The 12,647-nt window shown below is 41.1% G+C and overlaps 1 protein-coding gene across 1 annotated transcript in view; it reads left to right on the forward strand.

Moving 5' to 3' along the window:
• The window catches only part of LOC136099669 (ALK tyrosine kinase receptor-like), a 74,192-nt gene that overhangs the window by 11,275 nt on the left and 50,270 nt on the right, over window positions 1-12,647 (forward strand). The window contains exons 3-4 of the mRNA XM_065834098.2: window positions 260-429; window positions 12,325-12,419. Coding sequence (XP_065690170.2) covers window positions 260-429; window positions 12,325-12,419 — 265 coding nt within the window. The remainder of the gene's footprint in view (window positions 1-259; window positions 430-12,324; window positions 12,420-12,647) is intronic.

Consider the following 12,647-nt stretch of genomic DNA (forward strand, 5'->3'; position numbering starts at 1 on the left):
ATATGTGAAAGCTAAAGCAGGTGTTTTGGGCTCAACTTTACCTAGAAAAAAGCCCAGTAGTTCCAACAGTAAATAGCGTGACTAAGTATTACAAGCTTCCACATCTGTGGAGTTTTCTAAAATGTTTACATGAGCATAAGAGAGGAAGAATCAACTTTTTGGTGACTGGAAAACAAAGAAGTCAAAGAAGAGTTGGGAATTTTGCTAACTTTTGGATAATCTTTGTGAGTTTTAATCTCATATGTTCTCTTCCTTCTAGCTACGAATGTCATGGCTCATCCATGGTGTCTTGCTGGGAAATATATCCCTGGTGCTGGTCGAGAACAAGACAGGAACGGAACAGAGCCGGACGTTCTGGCATGTGGATAACAGCGAAGGTTTGGGAATATGGCAGTGGATGATCTTACCTCTCCCAGATATTCTGGATAGGTATGAGTCTCCTCATCATTCTCCTTCATGGTGATCAGTCATTCCATCACTAGCTAGCTGGCAATGGAAATGGCCAGCAGCGCTCCTGGAAGTGGCTCCCACAGGGAGAAGCAGCGCTTTGTCCCCAGGAGGTATCTTCTGTTACAGGTGGAGAAAAAGAATGACTGAGTAGTTAGAGCAAAGCACTCAATTTTAGAACTCCTGAGTGGTGGTCTTGGTTCACAAACTGGGTCTCTGAATAGTATACAGCAAGGGGCTTAAACTTACGTGTCTCTGTTTCATTGACTGGAAATAATCATTCTCCTCACATACTGCTTCATGTAGTGTGTTTGATCATCTTACGTGGCTTGCTAAAGTTGGATGTGAGCTGCACAGCTGATTACTTTTCTGGGTATCAAAGTCCCCAGTGTTGAGTGTGTCTAGATCTGAGGATTAAAAGGATGGGAGAAAAACCTGCTGAAAATCAGGTAAGGATGTATCTGAACACCTTTGTGTTAGCTGTAGCAGGAGGCTCAGCTTAATAAAAGTCTGTCTCAGTTACGTCTGTATTCTGGCTTTAAGCACAAAGGGTTTATCTGGTAGCATATGCTTAATCTGGTAGCATATGCTTATTTAAAGAGTGTTGTTTTAGCTGCTTCTTACAATTCAGCTTTAAGGGAATACTCCGTTGTTCACTGTTTACTTTTTATGTGTGCTCTGGCCTCTGGTGTTTGTAGAGAAGACACAGACATACTTCACCTCCTGCTGCCCTGGCCCCTAGGCTGTAAGATTCATCTACAATCTGTGTCATGAGCACTAGTGTTCTTTGTCTTTTTGGAAATCTGTGCCCTAGAAATAATGGATTTCATTAAGGGATAGTTTGCCTTACAAGAAGTTTGAACAAACATTGTATGAATATGTCTTTTATCTTGCTGGCTCTTGGGGATGCACGTAGGCTGCAAATACAAGGACACTGCCAACGCTTTGGTCCTGAATGCATAATTAATATTGTGCGTCAAAGATTTAAAAAATACCAGCATTAGGCTTATTGTGCAGCCACTGCTGAAGCACCATTTGTAAAAATACCTGGTAGCTTCATTCCCATTCAGTGTTTCCTTTGAAGAATGGTATATTTTGTCATTATTATTTATGTGATTTATTTTCTAATGTTGCCAGGGGAATGTTTTGTACCTGAATTATTCTGTATTCTTGTACTATTGCTTTCCTTTAAATACTCTGTGGTTGCACAGTCAAGCAGAGACTACTTTGATCTTGGAAGCCAGGCTAGCAGGTTCATGTAGAATCACAAATCCAACTGCTACATGGGAGGTTAAGTCATAAGCAAGGAAATCTTTGAACTTTTGGTGTCTCCTGAAAAGTTTTGTCTGTATTTATTCACAGAAAGTGCACTATTTTAATGAATTCTATCTGAGGTTGATTTATTTGAAACCAGTCCTTCCTGAGAAGGAATACATCTTCCATGAGATTTGGAAATACTTCAGGTGTCTTTTGCATCATCTTGGAACCCATTTCTTAGGAAATATGAACTGATGTACAGATTAAGAACGAACTCCATGGAAGTGTACACCAAAATGGTACAGGGAAGACTGCAGTATATATACTTTGGAGATAAATGGCAGTTTTATTGAACTGTAAGAAGTGTTTAATTGATGTGAACGCAATGCTGGTGCAGCTGAAAGCTTGCTGTGTCTGTCTTTTTCTAATTGGTTCTTGTGTCAGTAGCTGTGAGGGTCTGCGTTAGAAGTATGATATTGCAGATATTCCTACAGAAGGAGCTAAACTTTAAATCACCCCTCAGAAGTAAAGCTCTTGAATAAAGCACACCAGTATGCCAGTTCCACAAATAATTAAAGCACATTCCATTGTAATTGGGAAGCTGGATGAAAAGTGTTATTAATAACAAGATAATATGCTCTAAAACTGCTCAAAAGCATGCATGTTCAAAAGCTGCTTAGCCATAATTTCCATGTTTGGCTTATAGCACTTCAAAGAATCATTAGGAAGACTTCCAAGAAATTAGATCAGCTCTATCTTTAGAAACAGACATTTCTTAAATGTTTTATGTCCCCTGGGCTGTTCAGGGAAATTATGTTTTGGCAAAAAATCACAGCTAGAACATTTCAGGTGATTTGGCAGTAACGGCAAGTAGGGAGGAGTATGACAAAGATGCTAAATTGGGACTGAGGGATGTTAGATTTCTAGCACTGCCTTATCCTGGGCAACCCAGAATACATTCCTCATTTCCAAGAGTACGATGAGGAAAGGATTGTCTTCTTTCCTCCCATCTGATCCTTAGAAAATCATCCAGTTGCAATGTCACCTTGTGTGAGGTCTTTCCTTTCTTGCATGGCCTTTAAAGAGGCTGAAGTCCTGGCTTCTTACATCTTTCCAAAGTTAGCTATTCTTCCTCATCTTGAGAGTTTGCTCATGTGTTGTGGAGGTTAATGGAGCTGTAACCTAGTTCCACATGCTCGGTGTCCTCTGTGGAGGGGGGAAGGAAGGGTGAAGGGCCTGGTGAAGGATGTGCCACCAAAGCAGCCACCACCAATGAAGCCAGTTGTGGGCAAGAGCTTCTTGAGCTGCTGGATGAACAAATTGTGCTTACCAGAGGCAAAAGGCAAAGTCTCCAGAGGTGCTGAATTTTAACTTGCCATTTAAATATACTCAGCATGAACTAACAATCCTCATTTGGCCCCCATGGAGTCACCTGCCCCTCCCTGAAGGACAAATCAGATAATCAACACAGATTAGTGAAAGCCAGGGAACTGGTAATTTTTGCATACTGAAATTTACACATTAATGCAGTGCTAAAGTGATTGGGTTGAGAGTAGTGTAGAAAACTGTGTTATTGTAAAACTGTTGTATTAGATGGAAGATTACCATTTGTTTTCCAGAGATGAGTCTGTTGAGAATTGTTCTTTTTCACCTTCACAGATATGCAAGTAGGAGATGGTCTTGAAAGCTCTGTCGTAGTTGATAGTTTGGGCTTGCTGTTTTTATACATTTGGTTTTAGTTAGTAAGTAAATGTGAGTTTGAATTTTAATAATGATATAGTCATGGGAATGTGACAGCAGGAGCAAACAGAAGCCTCATGTAATTGAAGATGAATGATTTGTGTAGCTAATAATTAGACATTTTGTTAGTTTAACAGTATGGTTAAGGTATATTGCATAGATAAATTGCAAGCACGTGTAACAAAGTGATTCTCTAGAGCTGGCTGTAGGCTGATGCTTATTGCCACCAGCCCACCTAACAACTGTTTTTCCAGACAGTGGAAAAGGTGGAAAAGGTTTAGCTCTAACAGGCTGAAGCCTGGCTGGAAAAAATTACTTTAAGAAACAAATACTAATTCTCTTGATTTCTGCTCTCTTGGAGAAGCTGAGGCCAGCCACGTGGAGTGACATGTAGACTAAATGTTCCGTGGGTCCATCTACCGCCTGGCTGGAGTTGCCTTGAAGTGGACTTCACATGAGCCAGCCCAGCCCAACTCTGGTCTTTTAAGTACTATATTCTCTACTCTACCTGTATGTTTCTTTAGAGATTTCCCTGAAACTTCTGTTGAGAGGAACTTTTTAACAAATGGCAACTATTAATAGCAACATGCCCAACCTCAGTGCAGTCTTCTGATAGAAAAAAGATTGTATAGAAGTAAAAAAGGAAAGTAAATGTGTCTACTGGTTAGAAAGGCTTCCTTGGCCTCCTTCATCCTTAAGTTTATTTTTTTGGCATTACAAAGGCTAAATTCGTAGCCAGTCTTAAGTAACAATGGCCAGATGGAAGGAGGGCTGAGAGAAGGAGTTTACTTGAAGTCACTAGAAACTTCATTTTTGATCATAAGCAGTGGCACCATTTGCCTTCTCACTGATAGCAGACTGGACTCTGTGTCCTTTTAGCAGGGCAGTACCTTCAGAAAGTGAAAAACAATTTTCTTTTGGTCTCATTGTGGTCAGAGAGCTTAAAAATTATTTTCTTGCTGATGATCTTCTGAACACAGACTGAGGAATTTTACTATGTTGGAAGAGAAAAATGTGACTTACTAGGTAGGTAGTATGGATGTGACTTTCCTGAGGAAGAATGCAAAAGTGTCTACAAACTTAAGTTACCCCAGAAGGTGACCTTCTGTTGCAACAAGTCAAAATTCATGTCCAGATGATTATATTTTCTTTCTTTAAACTGGTTTCTTTACCTATTCCATTCTTACTGGTTTGCTGGGTTTTTATGGACTAGGCTGGTGCTCACTGGTTTTTCACCTGTGTGCCAATGTGGGGTTCTGTTTCAGTCCTCAGGAGTGATCCCCTTTGCTCTGTCTGGCTCCTTCAGCCGTGCTGATCGCAGTGGCAGCCAGAGCAGCTGCGGAACCTCTCACTAATTGCTGCAGGAAACAGAGCAGTCAAAAGAAGTTGTCTCAGTCATACCACTCTGCTGCATTTCTGCCAGTTGTGGCTGAGCATTCTTCTTCTCTAATAATTCTGTCTTGCATTGCTCTGTCTTTCCCTTGCACTGCTTTCAGATTATCTTTCTAATGAGTTTCTGAGAATTAGTTTTCCCATCAAGGAAGAAAAAGAAAAAGAAAGTTCTTGGCAACATTTTGTACCCAGAGACCTGTTTGTCTCCTGTTATTCCTGAACTTTCATCCCATTCTATGGTGAAGAAACAGGGACCCTCCATACAAACAACAATCACAGAATCACCGAATGTTAGGGATTGGAAAGGACCTCGAAAGATCATCCAGTCCAATCCCCCTGCCACAGCAGGAACACCCAGATGAGGTTACACAGGAAGGTGTCCAGGTGGGTTTTGAATATCTCCAGAGAAGGAGGCTCCACAACATCCCTGGGCAGCCTGTTCCAGTGTCTGTCACCCTCACTGTGAAGAATTTTCTTCTCAAATTTGAGTGGAACCTCTTGTGTCCCAGTTTGAACCCATTGCCCCTTGTCCTATCATTAGTTGTTACTGAGAAGAGCCTGGTTCCATCCTCGTGACGTTCACCCTTTACATATTTATAAACACTAATGAGGTCACCCCTCAGTCTCCTCTTCTCCAAGCTAAAGAGACCCAGCTCCCTCAACCTTTCCTCATATGGGAGATGCTCCACTCCCTTAATCATCTTTGTTGCCCTGCGCTGGACTCTCTCCAGCAGTTCCCTGTCCTTCTGGAACCGAGGGGACCAGAACTGGACACAATATTCCAGATGTGGTCTCACCAGGGCAGAGTAGAGGGGAAGAAGAACCTCTCTGACCTACTGACCACCCCCGTTCTAATACACCCCAGGATGCCATTGGCCTTCCTGGCCACAAGGGCACAGTGCTGGCTCACGGTCATCCTGCTGTCCACCAGGACCCCCAGGTCCCTTTCCCCTACGCTGATCTCTAACAGGTCATTCCCCAACTTATACTGGAACCTGGGGTTGTTCCTGCCCAGATGCAAGAATCTACAGTTTCCCTTGTTATATTTCATTAAATTTCTCCCTGCCCAACTCTCCAGCCTGTCCAGGTCTCTGGATGACAACACAGTCGTCTGGCATATCAGCCACTCCTCCCAGCTTCGTGTCATCAGCAAACTTGCTGACAGTGCACTCTAGTCCCTCATCCAAGTCATCGACGAATATATTGAATAGGACTGGTCTCAGTACCAACCCTTGAGGCACTCCACTAGATACAGGCCTCCAACTGGACTCCACCCCATTGACCATGACTCTCTGGCTTCTTTCCTTCAGTTACCACATTACCACATATGCATTCATTGGTCACATCTACACCTAGCTCTCTTTGTTCTTATATCCATCCAACAAGCATAGCCTCTGTTGCTCCAATGTGGTCCCATATTACTTTGTTAAAAACAGAGTGAGACTTTAATGGCCCTATTGCTGCTCTTCTGCCCTGTATTGTTAGCTATGTCTGCTTCTGTCCTGCTTTTGAAGTAAGAGTTATTCTGCTGATGGCTGATGACTGTTCTTTTCATCTGAAAAAGGGGGGTTTGGTGACAGTGTGTGCAGAGTATCTGTGACAGTTTTTGTACGTGTGTATATTCGGTATGGTTGCCTTTAATAACACTTTTTAAAATCTCTGCCTTTATTACTGGCTATTAAGTAACTTCCTGTGTGACAATCCTGTCCCTGTAACTGAGTTTGGTTAAGATGCTTGTATTTCTCCAAATAATCTCATTCTACCTAAGTATATCTTTTATCCCAAATAGTAAGTATTCCTTTGTGAAGTGAGCTAACAATGCATCATTTGTAACAGAGAAGTTAATGGGAACCTGAATGTAATAAGGGTTAGTGACCTGAAACTTCTCCATTCTGTAAGTACCTTGATCTCAAGCAGGTTCAGCTGTAATTATTTTAGCTAGGTAGAGAGAGAAATCACTTCCATCAGAGGCGAAACATTACAAGATATGAAATGGGATTTGTACGTATAGGCATGCTGTGATCGTGTCACTGTGTGGAGGATTGAGTACAGAGGAGATTAACATTCAATCTTGGTTAATAATCCCTATCTTTCTGATAAAAAGAAAAAAAATAGTGATTATGAGCTTTTCTAAAATAATAGCATGAAGACAGCTGCCTGAGTCTGGCTAATGGAAACATGAAATGTCTGTGTGAGCCAGGGACAATATTTAGGTGGAATTTGGAGTTGTTACTGAAGGGAGGGAGCTGCAAAATTTACACAAGGTCGGCTCTCTGAGGTCTTCAATTCAAGGAGAATGTTTTTTATTTCCTTCCAAACAGAAGAGGACATAATAAACCCAACAGCTAACATTTCTGTGTGATGAAGACTTAAGAATAGGTGACATAAGCAGAAGAGTTTGTCCTCATAGAGGTTATACCAACATAGCTATAGAAGTATTTTCATATTTTTAGCTCCGTATTTCCCTATGTAAATAAGCCCCAGATATTTTGGGAGGGAGCCAGTCTTCTGTTAGGATAAAGGAAAAAAATAAAAAAGTGAGCAAAAAGAACCAACTGAACAGAAAATCCTGGATGATGTGATGAAGTTCAAATGCTGACAACGCTGAAGTAAAAACCAAGATTTAAAGATCCTGAGGAATGAAGAAAATTACAGCCCAAAAGCTCTGATGTTATCCTGTTTCTGTCAGCTTTAACTGAGTTGGAATATGCTTGGTCCTACCTTTCATGGAACTGCTCATCTAGATTCAGATTTCATGGGCTGGGCCAAAGAAACAAACCAAAAAGCTTACTTGTTATGCCTTTGGTGCCATTTCTAATCTGTGACTGAAATATTTAATCAGTAGTCACCTTTGAGTGGTTTTTGAATTTATGTAAAACTTGTACCCTTCAGACAGCCTCACTGAGGTTCCCCAAGGGAGAGACCTGAACTAGGTTTTTTTGTCCACCTGGTACAGCAATTCCCACCTGTCTCAAGGAGATTTGAAGAAAAAAAAAAAACAAAACAAGAAGTCCTTTGTATGAGTTGTATTCAAAGCTCAGCTGACACTCAACTCTGCGGGGTGTAACTTGCACTTCCCAGTTATCATACATCTAAGGAACATTTTTTCTAGCTGTACTCCTGGGGTCAAGTAGGACAAAAGAAGAGACAGATAAGAAGTAATTTCCACCAGTCCTCACATAACATTTTTTTTCTAATATCCAAGCCATGAAAGACTTTTGTAGCAGCCATGTTTTCGTTCCTATGAAGAAATCTAGCTTAGAAACACAGATTTATCTTATGAGGAGTTGAGTTCCATGTGAGGAAGTTACTGGGATTTATTAAGCAACAAAGTCACAACAAACTTGCCAGGGCTGATCTTGCTGTTCCTGTGTAATTTCCTTCAGGAATGCCCTTTCATGGCCATCCACCACAGTATCTGTGTTCGCAGTGAGTGTGTCTGTTCAGTGCTGTGGACCAGTACCTGTGCTGTACGAGTGCCAGTTGAAGTACTGGATGTGCAGTCATCGTACCCCACTTTGATCTGTGCAAAAATGTCAGTGAGGTGTTGTCACCTCCCCTGTTAGAGTCATTGCAATAACATACACTTCTGGTGTGTCCATACCAGCTTTCACCAAAGTCAAAGGGAGTCATTTTATTGATTTCACAGATCAGACAGAAAGAAAAAAAAAAAGGGGTGGTGGGGGAGGGAGCAAGGGAATGAGATTGTCTGTGAGATTTTTTCCATTTCACTGATGTGTGACATTTCCATCTTCAGTTTTGATTAAGTTTCTCTTAATTAGCCCATTAAGCTAAAACCACCAAAGCTAATGATTGAAATGTTGGTTAACTGATGATCTTGTTTCAATGGAACCTGAAAGACATCATATTTCTAAATTAATAGTGGCATTAAACTGGAGAAGAGAAAAAGATGAACTATTTGTTGCAGAAGTGCTGATCTCAAGAGAAGATTTATACAGAAACTTCATTCATGTTAGAAAAAAAAATCAGATTAATAGACAACCAGAGCGGCACTGATGGTCCTAACAGTGTTTGACATTCACATGATTTTTCTATTTTGGAGGCATTTGTGTCATTTTTTTTCATCCCTGGTGAACTTCAGAAAACTTCTGAAGTGTTCTGGTCCCAACGCTCCTGCAGGTGAGATCAGCATGGCTGTCTCTTAACTTGAATGAACTGCAAATACAAAATGCAACCTATTGTGTTCTTATATGGGCACGTTAGATGGCACTCCCTTCAATGACAGAAATACTGGCTTATATCATGCCTTTCTGTTCTTAGGGGCTGAACATTTGATAATTCTTGTAAGAACAACTCTTTGTTGTCTGAAAAGGCATGACATGCACAGCGCATCAAAGGATAACACCTCGGGGCATGAAGCTTAAATTCTGTGGAGGAAACTGCCTGAAGCTATTTTCAGATGTATTTAGTTGCCAGGTACAAAGAAAGGTACATAGTAGTCTTTGCAGAAGTATCTGCCTCTTCTTTTATGCAACCTGAGCTAAAGACTGCAGAAGTGGAGGGTAGACACATCTAAGAACTGCTTGTCTTTTTCATTCATTTTGCAGCCTCAACTTAGCACCTTACAAACATAAGTACACATCAAAATATCCACATCTCCAAGTAGCATTTAGTGTGCACCCCCAGGAAACAGGCTGAAGATTAAATGCATCAGAGACTCAGTTCCAGTGGTCCCTTCCATGCAGCTCCAACGTTCACTGTGTGCAGGGCACTGATTTGCAGACACAGCCAACTGAAAGACATGTAGCTGAATCCATTTCCACCTTACCTCTTCCTGGGGGTTTCAGCAACACACAACAGAGAGGGAGAAGCTTCTGCTGAGCTACAGCCTGTAGTTTACAGCCCAAGGTAGGTCCTGGTTCTCCATCACATACCAGACTGTGATCTGTGGTGGTTCAGGACCTGTTTCAGGTAGGGTTCAGTCATCGCTGCTGCTGCCACAGTAACTTAGAGGGAGAAGTAGATCAGAGCCCCCTTTGTCTGTCCAGCAGCTGTTGTTTAAGCCTCACATGGCATGTCTGGAACTGAACAGTTTATGTTTATGCTAGAGCTTGTAATTCCATTTGGAGTGTTGTGGGATGTCAGCCACGGAGCAAACGGAGGGAGGAGGCAGGGGGAATAAGTACTTAGAAGCCAGTTTAACATCCAGTGATTTTTATGTTTCTTCCAGTTCTCCTCCTAGACATACCTGCAGTGGGTTTCAGGTATACCAGCTAAGAACTGTGGGGATTCTGGCAACATCAGACCGTACCTGCACTTTGTATGGAAAGTCAAAACATACACTTTTGTGGTCTCCAGATTTGTTTGGATGGAGATGCTACCTTTTGAGCTAATAATAATGCATCATTTAGCAAAGAAAATTATGTCTTGCTCTTTGGAGTTTCATTTAATGCTAGGGATATTCTTCCTTCACTATATCCACTGTTCTTTGTGTCAATCGCCTGCTTTTTCATAGCAGTTGCTCGTGTCTTTAGAGTATATAAAATCCATTTTAGAAATGTCTCTCCATATGTTCAGTGTGTATCTCCAAGAAGCAAGACATTTCAGTATTGAAGCATTATTGTTTTACTTTACCAGAAATAAAGAAGGAGGAACGTAGTTACTATATCAACTCTTTTCTGTTGTGAACAGACGGTGCTGTGTTCTCAACCCTTTTGCACCCTTCAGGGACTGCTAGGATTTTTTTTCTGTTTGAAGCTTTTGCTTTGGTTGGGTCAGCTTTTCTCACTGGCTCCCCATCTGTAGCTTAACAAGAACATCAGTTGCAGAAGAAGACAGCACTTCAATATAGGTATCCTCAAAAGGCACAGATATCCCTGGGGTCTGTTTTAGCTTATGTCAAACCTCACTGTCATCACTGGTGGTGAAAGCTGCGCTGTATTTCAGAACAACATGGAAGATGATTGTGTTTGTTGACAGAGTCAGATGGCTGAAATAGTAAAAACCCTCATTGAAAACACAGGAAATCCTGTCCCAAAGTAAATGCACATATAAACAGAGAAGATTGACTTGAATTTTGTTTGAGGGGGATTGATTTTCTGGTAAAGGAGAGGTAGCTTTTAAAAACTATAGGAGACGACAAGACCAATGTAAGAATACTGGTAGCAGACAAAAAGCTAAGAGAATATTTTAGACCCATTACTATGCATAAAGGACTAGAATCTGCAAGAAGAAAAAAAAGTCTGCTGGTGTTTGAATTCTTGGTGCATTGAAGGTATGGGATTTCTACAGCCTTTCTAAATAAATAAGACTGCTCCTCAAAAATATCTTTTCCTGTCACCAGTTTCTGGTCCAAACTGGAACACCTGCAAGAATTTGCATTCATGGCTCATATGTAGAAGAGCAGAAACTGTCAGCCACAGATCCACAGTAAAGTGACCCACGAATGGCTTAACTTCTGGTGGTGTAAAACATCAAGATACAACAGAGAATGAAGTTTAAGTAATATTTCGCGTTCTCTGCAGCTTGTTCTACAGCATATGATAGTTTCATGTTTTTATAGTCTTGGTGCAACTTCTCAGCATCTTATCTCATTTCTAGGCCACGGGTGACTGCTTTTAGAAATTGTTCTCTTTCCTAAGCAAAGTATTATGATTTTATGTGGTAGATAGGGAACGGGAGAACATGAACTTGCTAAGCTAAGAGAAAATCTAAATCCATGAGTGCACTCTATTAATGCATGGTCAATATAGTATTAGATTAGAAGTGTTTGATTGTGGGTTATTTTTGCTCTTGCTGTTGACTTGTTATATCACTGAGGGTGAATTTACAGTGATCTTTCTTCTGGTCGTGTACGAGCGGCAGAACTCGCTGGCAAAGGCCAGCTGAGAGTGTGGAAGTGATTTAAGGCAAATTTGCTCAGCTTCTACAAGGAGATAATGAGTTCTGCTCCTCCTATGGATTACCCGATGTCAGGTCCTTCCTTTTGTGACTACCAGGACTGTCAGCCTTTGCTTCATAGACAGTGGATCCAGACCAAATACTTCCTCAATTGGTTTCAGCCTTTGATTGCCAGTTCCTTTTAGAAACTCCAGATGATTTCATGAGCCCCAGTCTAGTTATTTTTATTAACACTTTAGGGTGTAAATCACTTGTGAGAATAAAATCATTTAGATGTCTGGTTTTTTGTTTGGTTGGTTGGTTTTTTGATTGTTTTTTTCCCAGAAGCTAGGGGACTTTATTTTCTAGCCTGGCACCCACACCCACACACATGCTTACACTTGCTTCAGGCTGTGTGCCTCTGAAGGGAAGACGGGCTGTATTCTTTTTTCAGTTTACCTATACTCATGCACAGCTCCCTTCCTCAGATCATCTTGCTTGTTAAGGGCGAGGATACTTTCTCTGTCAATTTTGTATTTTTTTATATGAAAAGTTTTTTTCTCCATTCTAAAACAGCTTTAATTGTGAAGAGTTTTGAGTTTCATCTCTTTTAACAGAATTTAATCCATGTTCTTCCAATCTGTGCAGGTTTTGGTTTCAGATCATAGCTTCATGGGAAGAAGGATCTGATGCTGTTATTGCTTTTGACAATGTCTCCCTTAGTCTGGACTGTTATTTAACAAGTAAGTTTTCCTTTTATCTGCGAGTGACTTGTCTTTTATTTGCCATGTAATTGAAATTTTGAAAGGGGCTGGAACTGTGGGGAAGGGATTTGGCGTTGTTATCTTCAAAAGACTCTTGAAATGTAAAGGCATGTTTCAGAAATAACTGTGCTTAGTTGGAAGAGGCCATTCAGATGCAGACCTGATTTGTGGAGCCGACCAGTGAATGGGTTCCGAGCTTGGCAGTAA

Source organism: Patagioenas fasciata, chromosome 3 (assembly GCF_037038585.1).
Source record: "Patagioenas fasciata isolate bPatFas1 chromosome 3, bPatFas1.hap1, whole genome shotgun sequence".
Lineage (NCBI taxonomy): Eukaryota > Metazoa > Chordata > Aves > Columbiformes > Columbidae > Patagioenas > Patagioenas fasciata.